At 39.9% G+C, this 17,700-nt stretch overlaps 1 protein-coding gene across 1 annotated transcript in view; it reads left to right on the top strand.

Annotated features, from left to right (window-relative positions):
* Positions 1-15,944: 15,944 nt before the first annotated feature.
* Positions 15,945-17,700, top strand: part of PTPN14 (protein tyrosine phosphatase, non-receptor type 14) — a 138,029-nt gene continuing 136,273 nt past the window's right edge. The window contains exon 1 of the mRNA XM_011996159.1: positions 15,945-16,281. Within this exon, the coding sequence (XP_011851549.1) occupies positions 16,108-16,281 (174 nt within the window). The 5' untranslated portion in view covers positions 15,945-16,107. The remainder of the gene's footprint in view (positions 16,282-17,700) is intronic.

Here is a 17,700-nt window from a genome sequence, read left to right as displayed (position 1 = left end):
TGTTTTGTAGATTATCCTGAGCCCTAGAACACTGTGTGGATGATTGCAAATTTTCATCCACTTCTTGTTTCTTTCTTGTCCTTGCCTCTGTGTGGACTCTTCTCTTCCCAGCCACCCAGCGTGTCTGCTGCTCTGTTTTTATCCTTACCTATCACTTCATATGACTTGGTAGGCAGAGAGGGTATCTTTTCTTGTTCTTTGGGGAATATTGAAATCAATATTCTGTGCTGTTCAGATAATGGTTTTTGAGGAAATGATATATAAATATAAGGGACTACAGTCATTTGATGTTTGGGCCAAGTAATGTTTCTGTAGTTAACACTTGGTGGGGGGCAACAGTATTACATTTCTCAAAACCTGTCCTTAGATCTGCTTCTGAGGTGGAGGTGCTGTGACATGGCACTGTAGCTACTGAGAGATGGGATTGTTGATATTTTTGATGGTTGATCATACCCAGGCTGTGCCTGAGGTTCACAGTTCCCCTGTGTGTTACAGACTGGGTTTTGGGAGGCTTTCTATTTCTTAAACTTCCTTCACATGAGGACGTTGAGACTTTGAGGTATCCCTTTTGGGATCGATATTCTCCTTTACTAAAGCTTTTCTGCCATCTTGAGGAACCATGCTTAAGGTAACCCAGTAAGAGAAAAAAGATATAGCAAGAACTTGGTTCTTTTGACTGCAAGTGTGGGTCTTTTCTTTTTATTGAAGTGGTTAAGAAAACATTGTTTCAGTCATCTTACAAGTGAAGAAATGGAAATCATAGTCATTTGTGATAGCCTCTGCATTTAACATTTATTTGGGAAGCAATTTAGGAGTATGCAATAAGAGACTTCTAAAAATGTGTAGTTTTTGACTTGATAACAGTCTTGAAGAATCTATTCCAAAGAAAGAATCAGAAGTATAGGTTACTCTTTTTGAAAAATAGCAAAAAATTAGAACCAGCCTAAGTTGTCAACAATAGCAAATGGTTACATAAATGGTGAGCCATACACTGGAATATTACGCAACAGTTTAAAATTGTTTTTGAAAAATTTTTAATAGCATGAGAAAATAATACATAGTAATCATAAATGATGAAAGAGATCAAATAAGATGATACAATCTCAGTTACACAATGAATTAAACATATACTTAATTAAAATAATGGAATAAAATATGCAGACATTTTAATATTGGTCCTTTCTGGGTGGTGACATGGTTGATTTTTTTTCTTTTAGCTTTCTATCATTTCCAATATTCTTATAATGAATTTATAATCAGAAAAATTAAAGGTTATTAAAATATTTAGGTAAAGTAGAAAAAGACTGAGCTTTCAAATCCTAATAATTCAAAAGAATAAATTTCAGGACATAAGCTGTTTTAATAAATCTTTTTTTTTTTTTTTTTGGGGGGGATAATAAAGACAGGGTCAGGTGCGACGGCTCACGCCTGTAATCCCAGCAATTTGGGAGGCCGAGGCAGTAGATCCACTGAGGTCGGGAGTTTGAGACCAGCCTGGCCAACATGGTGAAACCCCATCTCCACTAAAAATACAAAAATTAGCCAGGCATGGTGGTGGGCGCCTATAATCCCAGCTACTTGGGAAACTGAGACAGGAGAATCGCTTGAACTTGGGAGACAGAGGTTGCAGTGAGCTGAGATCACGCCATTGCACTCCAGCCTGGGTGACAGAGTGAGACTCCATCTCAAAAAAAAAGGTTTTTGTTCTGTTGCCCCATTTGGAGGGCAGTGATGCAATAGCTCACTGTAGCCTTGAGCTCCTAGGCTCAAGCAATCCTCCTGCCTCAGCCTCCTAAGTAGCTGGGACTACACGCATGTACCACCACATTCAGTTAATTTTTAAATTTTTTGTAGAGATGTGGGTCTTGCTATGTTGACCAGGCTGGTCACAAACTCCTGGACTCTAGTGATCATTCCACCTCGATCTCCCAAAGTCCCGGGATTACAGGCATGAGCCACTGTGCCAGACCAAAAAATTCTAATTTTAAAAAGGAATGCTTGATCCTGTTTTTGTTTTTAAAGCAAAATGTACTACTGTGTACGTTTTGTTTTTAGTCAATGTATGATTGTATATGGTGCTGAAAGCCATGTGATAATGGAAGAGTGCTCTAAATATTATTTATTAATAAATAATTACATATTGTTACTTATTTTATTATGTAAACGTACATCTTATGGTATAACCTAATGGGCAAAGATTGAGCTTTGGAGCCAGCCTTTGCCACCTGCTAGCTCTGGAGCCTTGGCCAGGTTATGTAGCCTCAGTTTCCTTATCTATAAATTGGGCATGTGAAGATAAATGAGAAAATACATGTAAAAGTCTTTAGCACACTTCTTGGCACATAGTAATCATTTAAAGGCTATTATAGCTGAAATGACCAATGAATCATGAATGTTCTACTGAAGGAACACTTCTTCCAAATTTTCTTATATGTAGTATTTAGGAGGAGCCATATGTGTTAGGTGATTAAGATTTGTTTTTTGTTTTTTGTTTTTTCCCCTCCAAATACAATGGTGATAATCCAAAGATTGTGTAAGAGAAAGTAGATGTTTCTTCTCTGTTCCTCCTCTTATCCCTCTGAGTATGGAAATACTCCATGGTTTTCTCCAAGCTCATATAAACCTAAACATATACAAGGTAACTGGTTTATTTGCTTTGGTTTTGCCTTATATATTACTCTGCAGCTTTTCCTACTTAGTAACATATCATGAGCATTGTTCAGAGCTAATATAGATTGAACTAATTTTTAATAACTGCAGAATAGCCTAAATAATGTAGATATGCCAAAATGTACTTCAACTATGTATGATGGATACTCAGGTTGTTACGAGTTGCCACCCTCTACTGCAGATGACGTTGAATGCAGCATCCTTATACAGAATTTTTAAGATTCATTGCTTTTATTTCCAACGAAAGTTTCCCTAGAGTGACATTGCTGAGTTCAGAGTCAGTGCTAATTATAGTGCAAAGGGATTTGGGGTGCAAATACTATATAAAACTTTGTTGCTTTCTGCCCTTTTATAATCTAATTGAAGAAGAAATACACATTTATTTTTCCACAGATTTCTTTTCTTATGTACAACAATTTTAGTAAATGGTGTTTATTCTAACCAGGGAGGTTTGAAATTCTTAGCATTCTGAAACGTGAATCAGAAGAGCAAAATGAGTCTCTTGACTTAGGTTTACTGTGTAGTATTTGCTGTATTTATTAGATACAAATTTGTTAGAAATTGTACACAGTTAAGTCTTGCAGTTTTTAAGAGCTAAGAGTCCCACTTGAAAACTGAAGCACCTGACTTTTGCCGTCTTGTTCCTTAATGTGCTTACACCCTACAGGGTTGCAGACAGGGGAAGAGCCATCCCCACATGCAGTATCTCGTCCCTTGAGGCCCAGGCTTGCTCAGCACTGATGCAAGCAGCTGAACAAATCTTGTTTTGAGGTCACCGATGGTAACAGGAATGATAATATGCTAACAAATTATTTTTACAGCAGTAAAGTTATTGTGCTAGCATTAGACAGGTTCTTTTTCTTTGTAATGTCACTGAGAGCTACTTAGTACAACATAAGTTGTTGCAAGTGTCCACTTAAGTAGTGTGGGGTATGTGTGTGTTGTGTGTCTTTACAAGTCAGGGGACAGAGAAAAGAAAGAACAATTGTAATGGGTTTGTGGTGCGTGTGCGTGCATGTGTGGCCATGGTACACCTTTAAGAAGCAGCACGACCATGTCTGTTTAGAAGCTTTGTTTTTCCCTATTAGTAATTAACATTTGATTACATCAGTTGGGATTATACAACTCTTTAACAGCTGACACTAGTTCATACCTGTTTTCATTCTTTCTCCCCTCTGATTCAGCTTCTTGGCTCTGGAGAAGCGATTGCATTATACACTAGAATCCACTTGGTGGTTGTACTCCTGATTCACTGGAGTGGTCACAGATCTGAAACCCACTGGGCACCCTGTCACGGTTCCCAGTCAGTGGGACCTGTAGTTGCATGTTTTGGTTTCATATTTTTTCTCCTTGTGATAAGCAGCCTTAACTTTAAAAATTCTCTGGTCTGTAACTATTGGCTTGTTGGGGAAACATTTTTACAGCTGTGGTATTTAGCAGTCAGTATGTTTCCTTGGGCTTCCTGCAGTATTCTGTGAAGTAGCAAGGATAAGAACGGCAGTGATGGCAAACACATAAACAGTGCTTACCATGTGCCAGGAATTTATAGATTATTAACTTATAACCCTCCCAACAACTCTAGGTGGTGGGGACTGTTTTCATCCCCGTGTTAGAAATTCAGGGAGCGAACCAGCTTCGGACCCATGGTTATGCAGTGTGTAAGTGACTTAGGCATGGAAATGACTGCTTCTGGGTGAGGCTCACTGTTGGGGCTGGAGAAACCAGCAAATGAGGCGACATTCCCAGGGAAGCTCAGTGCTGGATGCTCAGACCCAGATGGAGAGAGCTAGCAGAGTGGCTTGGCTGCTGCTCACTATTTAGATAGGAAGTGACACCCTAGACATGGGAGGGAAGTTGAGGGAGCTCACTCAGGCATGGGAGGAAGGAAACAGGGGAAAGGAAGGTGTGGAAAGCTTTGCTGAGGGAGGTCACATGGAACTGTCTCTCCTGGATAGTGCTTCTTCCTTGGCTACTTCTGTCCCTGTGGGGCGCATATCTCCGGAAAAGAGCTAAGCAAGCTAAAGGTGTGTTTATCCTCAGCGAGTTTCTTTTGATTTGATGAGTGAGTCATATGTATGCTCTGGCTGGAAAACCTTTCCATTTGCTTTTGTGATTGTGTTTTTCAAATTGGTTTTTGAAGAGGTTCTACGCGATATGCTCAGGTTCTCTCACTCCACAACACAGTGGCACAGTAGAATAAGCCATCTAGGTAAGAGGCTCTGGCAGGGTGCTACGGCTGGGATGGGACCCTGATTCTGCTACCTTGCCTTCTGGATACGGCTTCCTCGGGCTGAAATTGGGTCCCAGCCTCAGGGTCCCCTCCACCATATCTGAGTAATGTCCACTGTGGGTGAGCAAAGATAAACTGCTGATGGTATGTCACAGTTGTTTTTTATAGAATGTGGGTGCTTGCTATTGTCATTGTTACTTTTATATCATAAGGTCATAGCTGATAACCCTCTTTCTGTGTCATATCAGCATGGTTCATTGGGTAAGAAAATGGGGTCAAATGGAGCTCTGGGTTTGAACTTGATTGTCTTTAGTCGCTGAGTGATTGTGGAGGAAGTTATTTCCTCTCTTTAGCCTCAGTCCTTAGTCTGTAAAATGGGGTGGTGTAGCAAGACTAGCTCTGTCATCATAGGGCTGTTGAGATTGTGCTCAGCAGAGTGCCCCATCAGTGTGTCTGCTTCATAAATGGCGGTGCTCATTATCACCTTCTTAGTGCTCTGACACTTGTGGGGAATTTCCCATTCTGATTTTTAGGTTTAATAAGCTCTGACATTCTAGGACATACATCATTGTGGATATAGATACTGACAGCAAAAAAAACTGGAATTGAAGAGTTGCGGATTGCATGTCTCTCAAAGAAGGGTGGGGTGTCTTACAACAAAGCATTCCTGGCGTGACTAGACAAAGCTCATTTGAGAGTAAACCAGAGTCAGGTATTCTGATGGAATTGATTATGCAAACTGGACCAGGAAGAGTCCTTTATTTTATGCCCAGTTGGTGGTACTTTACGTTTTAAAGAATTTGTCATTTTACTTACAGGAAGAATTTTTCCTACTGCCTTTTAATAATGAAGGGAAAAACTATTCCTTTCCGTTTATCTAGTGAAACCCAGGTTCTATTTTGGAAGGACAAAGGAGTTAGTTTGGAGGGAAAATTCTGACTGTTTTTTTCTTGTAATGTAAAAAAGTGAGCACTGTTATCTGTTTTACCAGGTTACTTTAAAAAGTATCACTTAATAAATTTTTTTATTTTACAAACCCCAGCTTATTATTATGGAAATTTTAGGCACATACAAAGCTGTAGAGAATGGTGAGACCCCTGACATACCTGTCTCCCACCTTCAAGGGCTGTCAACTCATAGTGGTGCCTCATCTGCACCCCCACCCAGTTCCCAAACCCCTGTGATTTTAAAAGCAAATCCCAGACAACATTATTTTATCCATAAGTATTCAAGATGTACTTCGAATGCCTTCAGAGGAAAGTTTCGCTAAGGTCAAAAATGAAAACTTCCCTGTTCTAAGTTGCTTCCTGTGGGAAAATTATGTCTCTCTAGAAATCTCAAGACAGTAATCCTTAAAGCAGGGGGTGGAGAAATGATCTTTTAAAACAATAACTGGGGGAGCTTTTTCAGACTAACTTGTCCTCCTAGAAGATTGCCTCTTGAAGCCACCCCCTTACCCCAAGAGTTCACAGTGTTAGGGATGTACAAGATAGAGAACCACCTATCTGGTGAAAGTGCTTCCGGATTATGGAGGCTTTTTAACCACCATGGGTGGGACTTACTTAAAAATGTATTTATTTTCTTCCTTCTTAAACAGATTATGCTGGATACTATTTAATTGTTCCTATTTACTACAGGGCATTTTGGACACTGATTTGTATGCTCTGGAGTGTGTATTTTAATCATTTACGTGTCACCTACCTTGTTGCCATTTTTTATCCCATGTCAATGTGCTTGTCTGTAATAACAGCCCCTTGTCTCTTTGAAATCTGTTAAGAGCTAAAAGCAAGGTCAAGGAACTTGTAAAGAACTTTACTTAAAGTTAGAGTAAATGAACTGAGGGTGTTCTTTTGTATGATGTTGGAATTAAGAATTTGGTGATATTTAACTGCTCAAAGGATGTTTTGGCTGCATTTCTTGGTTTTTGGCTGTGTTCTGCATAGATCAGGTTGCTGTGTAGCCACGTTTCATATAGGTGAGGTATTACTGTAATGAGTTATAACACAGCAGGAATCTTTCTTTTCCAATTTCACATACAGCTTTAGAAAGGCTTGAAAGGTCATTTACATGGTTAGTGCGTAAGAAAGATGGAAAATGTGTTTTAGGACAAGTTTCCATCTCACCACTGACTAAAAGTGAGTTAGGAGGGAAATAACGGAATCTTAAAATGTGCTTTTTAAAGTCTTTGTTGTTGATGTCATTTTCATTAGCAACTAAAGTTAGGGGCTTGTGTTTTAAACCTTGCGGAAAAAGCTTTACTTGGCTAAAAATAATTTGATGTATGGATATGATTTGGGTACTGTACAGCTCTAAAACTGATTGATAGAAAAAACTAATAATTTCATTTGCACTGCACAAAACTAATTTCCTTTCTGCCTTCCTTTAAAGGAAAATAAGAGTAGACATTTTCAATATTCTTTCCCATCCCCTCCCACCTCATTACTTTTTTTAGCCTTTCCTTAGGAAAATGACCTAGTACTATCAAAACTGAGCTGTGCCGTATGCAGGTTTATACACAGCACAGACTAGCTGCATCAGTTTTTCCTTTCTTACACCCTCACCAAGATTACACAGGTCTGTGAAATGTCCTTGGGAGTTGTAATAATATGGAATGCTGGAGAAATTCCAAAGACTGTTGATAAATATAGGATGTAATTGAATAGCAGTTAGCTTCTTTTGGCAAGTTCAGAACTTACCTTTAAGAAAAAAATAAAGAGTTAAGTATACATAGTATAGCATGGAGACTAAAAAGAAAGTGCGGTGACCATGTTTAGGATTTGGATTTGAACTACTGTCTTTCATTTGCCTGTGCAGGTAATTCAATAAAACACTAAATAGACTGTGCAGGTAATTCAATAAAACACTAAATAGACTGTGCAGGTAATTCAATAAAGAGGAACATGCTGCATTTGGTTGATATTTGTGAAAGATCTCTCCTCTTCTTACCCATCATATTTAAAGATTTATTTGCTCTGCCAAATGACCTTTTCTAAATTGTGAGAAAGCTGTCTTTCTTTGCTTTGTGTTTTTAACTTTGAAGATTTTTTTTTTTAATTAAAAATGAGAGAACAAAATACTGGAAATGCACAGTTCATAGGTAAAGATGGAAACTTACACTTTAGAGTTTAGGAAGCTGATTGACTACTCAGAAGTGAATTTTAGAAGTGACTGAGGTTTTCTCTATGTTCTCTTGCAATGTAGTCTATTCTATGTAAAAGACCTTTAAAATGTGATGTTTACAGAGCAAATATCCCAACAAATTGCTTTCAGCAAGCATGGGCACACTAAAACACTTTTTATCATCTCAGTAGTTCCATTGTATTTGTTGCAAGGAACTTGTCTGGATGTGCAATCTCTGTCTGTGAGAATACCCCAGTATAAGACAGATCGGGGGCTAGAAAAGGAAAACTTGGGTGGTGGGAATGTTCTTTTGGAAACCCAAGTTCAATTTTTTCCCCTGAAAAAGCATGAGTGAGTGGAATAACTTAACTCTCATCCTTTTTCTTTGTAGCTTAACCCTCTCTTAAGAACCCAAAACTCAAACCCATCTAAGGCTCCAGGTCACTGAGGTCATGCTGGAGACTCCTGCCCTGCCTTAGTGTCAAAAACCCAGTGATCTCAGGATTCATTCTTTCTTCGTAATGACTGTGTTAGTCTGTTCTTGCATGGCTGTGAAGAAATACCTGACACTGGGTAACTTACAAGAAAAGAGGTTGAATTGGCTCATGCTTCTGCAGGCTCTATGGGAAGCATGGCACCAGCATCCGCTCTGCTTCTGGTGAGGGCCTCCTGGAGCTTTCAATCATGGTGGAAGGTGAAGGAGGGGAGCAGGTGTTGCATATGGCAGGAGAGGAGGGGGCAAGAGAGCGAGCGGGGTCGGGGGAGGTGCCAGACTTTACAACAACTAGATCTCAGAAGAACTCAGTATCCTGAGGATAGCACCAAGCCAGAAGGGAGCCACCCCTATGGCCTGGACACCTCTGACATCGGGGAATTACAATTCAACATGATATTTGGTGAGGACATGTATTCAAACCATATCAATGACAAACATTTATTTCACTTCCTGCCATGTATAAAGCTCCATGTTATGATTATAGAAGGCCACAAAGCTGACTCCAATACGGGTCTTTCCCTTCAGGACTCTGACTGGGGAGCTGAGACACACATGAGAGTGATCGTAGGATGAGAGACTCTGTGATACACCAGAAGCTGTAGAGACACGGCCTCATGGATTTTATAAGACCAAGGGAATTTCGTATCAATTTCCCCTGGGGAAAAAAGGACAATCGCAACACTGGTTGGGATTGCTGTACACATGCTATTGGCTAGAATAAGAAATCTTCCCATCCAGGATGGGCTCTTCAGAGGACATTTGGTCCGAGATTTTCTCCTTTATGCTTCAGGTGTCTGAGTTTGTGGGATAACCAGGTAGCAGTGGTTGAACTAAGAAAATGCATGATTCAGCATTCTACTTGGTCATTGTTTCCATGGGATTGTCATAGCTTCATGTTAAACTCTGTTTTGCTGCCCCACCCCCTACCTTCGTTTTTAACCTTTAAAAAGACTTTCTCTACAGTAGGTGGTGAAGTACTCAATTTCCTCTTTACACAACTCCTTGGCCATGCTTTGAGCAAACCTAGCATACTCTGAAACTATGAGAAGAGTAGGAAGTACACTTGCCCACACTTCCTGAGTGCTCACTAGAACTATTTTCTCACTTCTCACAAATAGGTGGGGTAGGTATTAATTTCATAGGTGAGTAAACTGAGGCTAAAAGAGGATAAGTACTTTGCCATTCATTCTGCCCCTCTCTGGTTAAAGCCAGTACTTGCATGAAAGTTTGTGCGTGTTCCTCTCCCTAATAGTAAACCTTGGTTCTTAGAACCCCTCGGCTCAACTTCAGTCGAATGAGGATTTTTCCCTCTCTTTAGTCTTCAGCTTTCAGTTTCCAGTGGCTTTACTGAGACAAAGACCCTGGAAGCTGAAGAGTTCAGAGAGTTTACTGCACTTTCCCTGTCATTCCCCCGTGCTTTGTATTCCGAATTACTTTCATCACGGAAGGGTGAAAATCTAAGTCTTTTTTTATTTTTATTTTTTAAATAGATTTAGGGGGTTCAAGTGCAGTTTTTTTGTTTGTTTGTTTTTTGAGATGGAATTTTGCTCTTCTCACCCAGGCTGGAGTGCAGTGGCACGATCTTGGTTCACTGAAACCTCTGCCTCCCGGATTCAAGTGATTCTCCTGCCTCAGCCTCCCGAGTAGCTGGGATTACAGGCATCCGCCACCACACCTGGCTAATTTTTTGTATTTTTAGTAGAGACAGGGTTTTACCATGTTAGCCAGGCTGGTCCTGAACTCCTGACCTCAAGTGATCACTCGTCCCGGCCTCCCAAAGTGTTGGGATTACAGGGCTGAGCCACCGTGCCTGGCCAAGTGCAGTTTTTTTTACATGGCTGTATTGCATAATGGTGAAGTCTGGGCTTTTAGTATAACCATCACCCCAATAGTGTCCCAGGTTACTTTCTTTATAAGATGCTCTTAGGAAAAAGAGGGTTAGAAGATTGTTTTGAAATTAGAAAAAAATCACAGTATTGAAAAAAATTAGGAGTCAGCATTGTTAGCTTTATGATCTATATTTTACTTAGAAATAGAGTCTTGCTCTGTTGCCCAGCTGGAGTGTGGTGGCATAATTATAGTTCACTGCAGCCTCAAATTCCTGGGCTCAAGTGATCCTCCTGCCTCAGCCTTTCAAGTAGCTGAGACTGCAGGTACACAAAACCATGTCCAGCTATTGTTTTTATTTTTATTTTGTAGGGTCAAAGTCTTGCTATTTTGCCCAGGCTGTTCTTGAAATCCTGGACTTAAGTGACCCTCCCACTTTGGCCTGCCATATTTGTATAGTTTCTTTAATTTCTATGACTGGGTCTCAGCAAGAGTTGCAACTTAATAGTATTTATTAGATATGTTCTTAAAGAATAGGTCAACAGAACTATTAAGTAGCTTATTTCTGTTTATTTTAAAAAATAGACTTGATTTTTGGGAGCACTTTTAAGTTCATGGCAAAATTGAAGGGAAGTCTTAAAGATTTCCCACATACCCCCGCCTTTCCCCGTGCTCCCCCACTATCACCATCCCCCACTAGAGTGGTTCCTTGGTTACAGCAGTTATTGAACCTAAATTGGCACATCTCTAGCACCCTAAGTCGTAGTTTCCATTAGGGCTGACTCTTTGACTTTTTATTTTTAACGGACCTTTCTCTTAAAAAAGTAGAACTTACAGTAAATAGAATGAGGGCTCTATAAAGAGCCCTCATTTTTCAAGAGTTATAAGAGATAACTCTTTTGAAAAAGTTTTTATTAGGAAAATCTAAAGTGTCTAAACATGTGACATTCCTATGAGCATGTGGCATTTAGTTCCAGGTTTTATAATGTATATGTGATCAAATGAATATGATGGGGCCCCAGAGAGCCACATGGGGAAAGTTGGAAAGGTTCCAGGAGCCCGACTATTTAACAGAAAGGAGATGCTTAGAGTGGATTTCACATCAAGTCTACTTTATAGTAGATATTTTACTCCCTGTTCTAATGACAAAGCAGAGGTATTCCTATTGGGCATAAAATATAGCAGGGAGCTGAGTTACATTTGAGGTGGAGCTCTGTGCCTGTGTGGATGGGTAAAAGATGGAATTTTAACATATGTGCTATGGCTTTTTTGAGAACTTAAAAGTAGTGGATAAATTCACAGAGTATAAAAATATTGAAATGAAAAGGACTAAGAGATCTTTTTCTCTAATCCTATTATTATAGATTAGTGTCAAGCAGATTGTTTACCTGGGATAATTTAGGTGTAGCCATTCCTAAAGGTAAGAGATGTCTTAAATGAGTGCCTGAAAGTTCTTTCCAGAAGCACAGCTCTGTGGCTATGCAAGTCCTGGGTGAAAATGTCATGAACTTTTAATGTAGGTAAATGATGTGTATGTTAGAGGTGAAAAAAATGTGTTTCTAACTCTGAGGGAGTTTAGTGTCAAAGTGTGCTGATATTTTTAACATAAGCTAGATTAGTATGTTAAAATAAGCACCAATGGCTGTGGGAGTTCAGACAGAACAGACTACCTGTGATACTAAGGATCAGAGAAGTCCATAGAAAGAGGCAGCATCATTTAAATTCAGCAGTGATTAGGTGTGAGCATGTTTACTACCTGCACTAAGGATTGCCTTCTTTTTCACTTTTGATTATGAAAACTTTTAGGTATATACAAAACCTAAAAGAACAGTAGAGTGAATGTCTGTATACTCACAGTTAGATTCAACAACTGTTAACATTTTGTGTATTTGTTTTAACTTTGAATTTATAGATGTGCTTATGTGTGTATGGTGTATGTGTTGGTTTTCCTTTTCTTTTCTTTTTCTTTTTTTTTTTTTTTTTTGAGGTGGATTTTTTGCTCTGTTGCTCAGGCTGTAATGCAATAGTGCCATCTCAGCTCACTGCAACCTCCGCCTCCTGGGTTCAAGCGATTCTCCTGCCTCAGCCTCCCGAGTAGCTGGGATCACAGGCACACACCACCATGACTGGCTAATTTTTGTATTTTTGGTAGAGACGGGGTTTCATCATGTTGGCCAGGCTGGTCTCAAGCTCTTGACCTCAGGTGATCCATCTGTCTTGGCCTCCCAAAGTGCTAGGATTACAGGCGTGAGCCACCGCACCCAGCTGTGTGTTGGTTTTTCAAAAAAACATTGGAAAGTAAGTTACAGGCATCATGACTTTTTTTATAAACCCTGATATATCCACTGGCATCTCTTAACACAATTCTGTCTATTCTCCTATATAATCACAATTCTATCAAAATCTGAAGAAAATTAATAAAAATACATTAATGTCATCTAATTTCTATTTTCTATTTCAAACTTTCCTAATTATCTGTATTTTTTACAGGTATTTTTTTTTCCACACCTGGATTTAATCAGGGTTCACACACTACATTTCGTTTTCATAATTCGTAAATCTGTTTTACTCTGAAGCAGCCTGTACTACCTCCCCCTCCCCATGCTCAATTTTTGTTTCATGACATTGATTTTTAAAAGGATCAGACCAGTTTTCTTATAACATTTTGTTGATACCATATCTTGCAAGTATTTTTGTCAACTGGAGATTTTAAAAGTCTTTTAGAAATCAAAATATGTATTTTCTAGGAGATATATTACCAGATTATCTGCTAGCCATGAATATAAAGCCATTGTTCCTGATACACCATTTTCAGTAGATAATGTACTTTAAAATAATCTTTATTTACAAAAATAATGTAAGACAGCTGTAAGATGCTAGAACAATACAAGGTTAGAAATAGAAATATACAAGGTTAGAATTCTATTTAATATCAAGTAGCTCTGAGATAATAATTTTGCCGCACTTACATTCTTTCCTTTTTCTGTGTTTTTGTTTATCACAAAAATTGCAGTCATCTATACATGTTGTTTAAAGTTTGCTTTTTATTTCACTAGTTATGCATTGCGAATGATGTCCCATAGAATATGTAGTAGAGATTGTTTTTGCTGGGAGCAGTGTGTACCAAGCCAGCCACATTCTTTCCTAGGTGTTTACAGTGAGACACACACCCAAATGTAAAGTGCCTGGCTCAGGATTAGAAATGTGGCTTGTGCCCACAGAGCAAATATTTTTCTCTGTTTGAGGCTCTCTGGTTAATGCAGGAATTGAATATTGGCCTCTTCTCTTCTGTGCTTTAATAAGTTGAGGGAAACTCATGAGTAGTAAACACCTAAGGACTGTGTATTTGAATTTTGGCTCCCCCCACTGTTTTTCTTGGGGTTGGGGGTGGGTGGGTCATTTCATATTCTTTTCCGTACCTATCAAGAGATCAGACTGGCTTACCTTAGAGGTAAACATGATACTCTGCCAACATAAAGTGATTTAGAAATGTTAATATATTTTACCAAGCCAGAGTTTCTAGCATATGTATTTTAAGCCATCATAAAACATATACCTGTCATGTTAAGGAATGTGCCCACGGCAAGTATCAAAGACCTGCTGTGGGAGGCTGGGGAATGTGTTTTGCTGTGTTGCAGGGTTATACCCTGACAACCCCTGTGAGGCATGAGGACCGGCAGGGAGTGGTTTGTAAATATTGAAGCCATTTTATTTATTAATTTAAGAATTCCTACAAGTAGTAGCTATTCCTATTTGTACATCCAAGTGTCTTGGGGCTCAGGGGGTAGGTAATTCTGTGTGGGCAGATGGATGAAGAGTATAAATTCTGAGTGGATCTGCCTGAATCTAGTTAACAAAACAATCAGATGAGCAAGAGATAGTCCGTTGGGCTTAATGGAGAACAGAACATTTGGACAGAAAAGCTTTCTGGACATTTCTGGCTTCTTTGAAAGACAAATGTGATGAGCCTCCCAGCAAGATTGCTGGCTCAGGATGGAGGAATAAGGCCACTTTTGTTGTTATTTTATTCTTGTGTTATCCATGGCAATAATGTCATCATTTTCATTTGGTGGGACATCAGGGTGTCAATAAGTCTTGTTACTATAATAGTAAGTTAAATTATCTGTGATTTGGTTACAGGACTTTTGCATCAAGATTTTGTAAAGGAACAAGATGATAGTAGGGTGGTTCCCCACATCTGTCTAAATATTTGTTGAAAAAAGGACAAAGAGTTGTGATTTTTAAGTGCTTTGAAGAATTCATATCTTTCCATTAAAAAAAAAAAATGGAAGTAGCTGGCCAGGTGTGTTGGCTCACGCTTGTAACCCCAGTACTTTGGGAAACCAAAGCAGGTGAATCACATGAGTTCAGGAGTTCAAGACTAGCCTGGCCAACATGGTAAAACCCCATCTCTACTAAAAAAAAAATAATAAAAAATAGGTGTGGTGGCAGGTGCCTGTAATGCCAGCTACTTGGGAAGCTGAGGCAGGAGAATCTCTTGATCCTGAGAGGTGGAGGTTGCACTGAGCCAAGATTGCACCACTGCACTCCAGCCTGGGCAACAAGGTGAGACTGTATCTCAAAAAAAAGAAAAAAAAAAAAAAAAGGAAGTAGCTGATTATATTAAATGCATATTCCCACCACTTTATCATTCATTCTAAGTAAATAATAAAGTGTTTACATAAGACATGAAAATAAAAGTAAATAATGTTGATAAAAGTAAAGAGGCAGTGTTGCAAAGAGTGAGGAGGAATAAGATCAAATTTTAAATTCAGTGAGGCACTTAAGTCATTAAACCTTACTTTTTTCATCTGTAAAATAGACACCATAGGGTTGTTCATGAAGTTGGAATGAGACAATATATTTAGAAATTTAAAAAGCAAAACACTAGTGTTCAAGTTCCACTCCTAGTGGGCTTTTTAATTTGTATTTTATTTTATTTTTTTTTTATTTGAGACAGAATCTTACTCTGTTGCCGGAGCTGGAGTGCAGTGGCATGATCATGGATCACTGCAGCCTTGGCCTCCCAGGCTCAAGAGAGCCTCCCATCTCAGCCTCCCAAGTAGCTGGGACTACAGGCACATGCCATCATGCCTGGCTAATTTTTTTTATTTTTATTTTTATTTTTGTAGAGACAGGGTCTCATTGTGTTGTCCAGGCTGGTGTTGGACTCCAGGGCTTAAGTAACCCTTCGGCCTCAACCTCCCAAAATGCTGGGATTATAGGCACGAGTCACCACGCCCAGCCTCCTAGCACTTTCTTGAGTGGACAGTATTGCATAGTGAAAAAAGCATGTGAACTGAAGTTATGTAGACATTGGTTTAAATTCTGGCTTTGCCATTTACACTGTGCACCTGTGAATGAATTCTTTAATCTCTTTGAACCTTCATTTCTTCAACTGTAAAGTAGCTTTTATCGTATCACCCTTGTAAGATAAGGCATAGGGCATGGGCTCTGCCAAGACACTTAGGAGTTCCAGAACTTGCAGCTTATCAAATCTGGATGGTGATCTGTTGGCAGGGGGGTGTGCGCTTCTGTGTGTGTGGAATATTGGTACCATTGACAGGTCCCTTCTGGAGTATGACCGTGGTGTTTCTTTTGCATTTACAGCTATCTTCCAGAGGGCCACACTGGGCATGGACACCCTTTTCCCTACCTGGAGGAGCACAGGTGATAGTGTAATTTTCCAGTCACGAAACTGTTAAGGCCGTCTCAGGGGCGTGTGCGCCAGGATAGGAGGGCGGCATCCGAGGACCACATAGCCATGCCTTTTGGTCTGAAGCTCCGCCGGACACGGCGCTACAACGTCCTGAGCAAGAACTGCTTTGTTACACGGATTCGCCTGCTGGACAGCAATGTTATCGAGTGCACTCTATCGGTGGAAAGCACAGGGCAAGAATGCCTGGAGGCTGTGGCCCAGAGACTGGAGCTGCGAGAGGTAAGGGGGTGTGTCTGTGTGCGCATGCGCGCATGCATGCGTGTTGGATATGTGAAGGAGAACTCACCAAAGGGACCAGCCATCTGTTTCTTGGCATCTGTCATGTTTTTTGGCCTAAGCGACAATGTGTTTATAAGAATCCTGTTATTCTTAGCATGGCTGTGATCTTATCCGTCATTGGATGGGGAGATTCGTGCTGATGTGAACCACGCCTAGAGCTGCATGGCGTGGCAGGTTTCCTTTTATTTCAGCTGGGGAAGAGGTTTTGGGGGAGTTGAAAATGAGAGACTCTCCCTACCAAAGTCATTTTCTCTCTTTAAAACAACTGAGTGGGTAGCTGGTATTTTGGCATTCTGGCTGCATATTAAGGAGAAAAACGCCCACATACGGATGCATGCAGCTGCCTTTTTTTTTTTTTTTTTTTTTTTTTTTTTTCTGTATTTTCCTCTTAAAAAAAAAAAAAAAAACCCACCAAATAAAGAGAAAAAGCATTTAGAGTGAGCATGACCAGTGAGGCTTTTTGTGGGAGCCTGTAAAACAGAGGTTTTGTTCCTTTTAAGATTCCTCACAGCCCTCGTTGCCTTCATGCTGTCTGTGAAATGACTTTTAAGCAAAAGCAGGGCTGACCACTAAGAAAGTCATGCTATCATTCTTTAGAAGGGACTTTCAGAGCAGTTGTTTATGACAGCCAAGCCCTTCTTTTTTCAGTTGTACAGACATTCAGGACAAGAGACTTTTGTGAGCAATCCACACTTCAGCATCTGTGTCTTGAGAGCTGTCTGACATATTGATCAGTGGGGAAGGTGGTCTGGTTGAGTGGTTGCCAGTACTGAATGACTGCAAGCTCCTGAGGCTCAGACCTTCCTGAGGGCAAGGGAAAGCTGTATATCATTGTCCTAGGTCCCTGGGCTCTTGGAGAGTCCAAGTGACAGCATTGCCCAGGACCTCGATGACAGAAGAGGGGTGGCAATCACTGTTGGAAGTGATTGTATGTGACCTCTCTCCACCTGCTTACAAAGGAGTTGGGGCCCAGGAGGATCTTCCTCTCCCCTTTCCTGCTCTGAAAGTCCCTTCTAAAGACATCTTCCACAGGCTAGCTGTTTTTCTCTGAGAAACTGTTTCACCTGAAATGCATCTGTCTCCTGCTGTTCTTTGTGTTTATACTTTGGTTTCAGTGATCAGGTATTCCTTTTAGGTATATTTTTCTGTGCAGGAGACTGTCTTGGACAATGGAGGTATGTATTAGTAGCTTGGTAACTGCCACAGTAGAATAAATGTGTGAAATGTTCTCATCTTGTTGATTGGTAGCTGGCTGTCTTTTTCTCGTTGGTAACACATTAGGGTACACACATTTAAACACACATTTGCATATGTGCATGGGCATAAAGGAAAAACTTAAATGCTGGTTGGGGAAGAGAC

Source organism: Mandrillus leucophaeus, unplaced genomic scaffold (assembly GCF_000951045.1).
Source record: "Mandrillus leucophaeus isolate KB7577 unplaced genomic scaffold, Mleu.le_1.0 Scaffold503, whole genome shotgun sequence".
Lineage (NCBI taxonomy): Eukaryota > Metazoa > Chordata > Mammalia > Primates > Cercopithecidae > Mandrillus > Mandrillus leucophaeus.
Note: the sequence above shows the minus strand (reverse complement) of the source record. Positions and strands in the feature narration are given on the sequence as shown.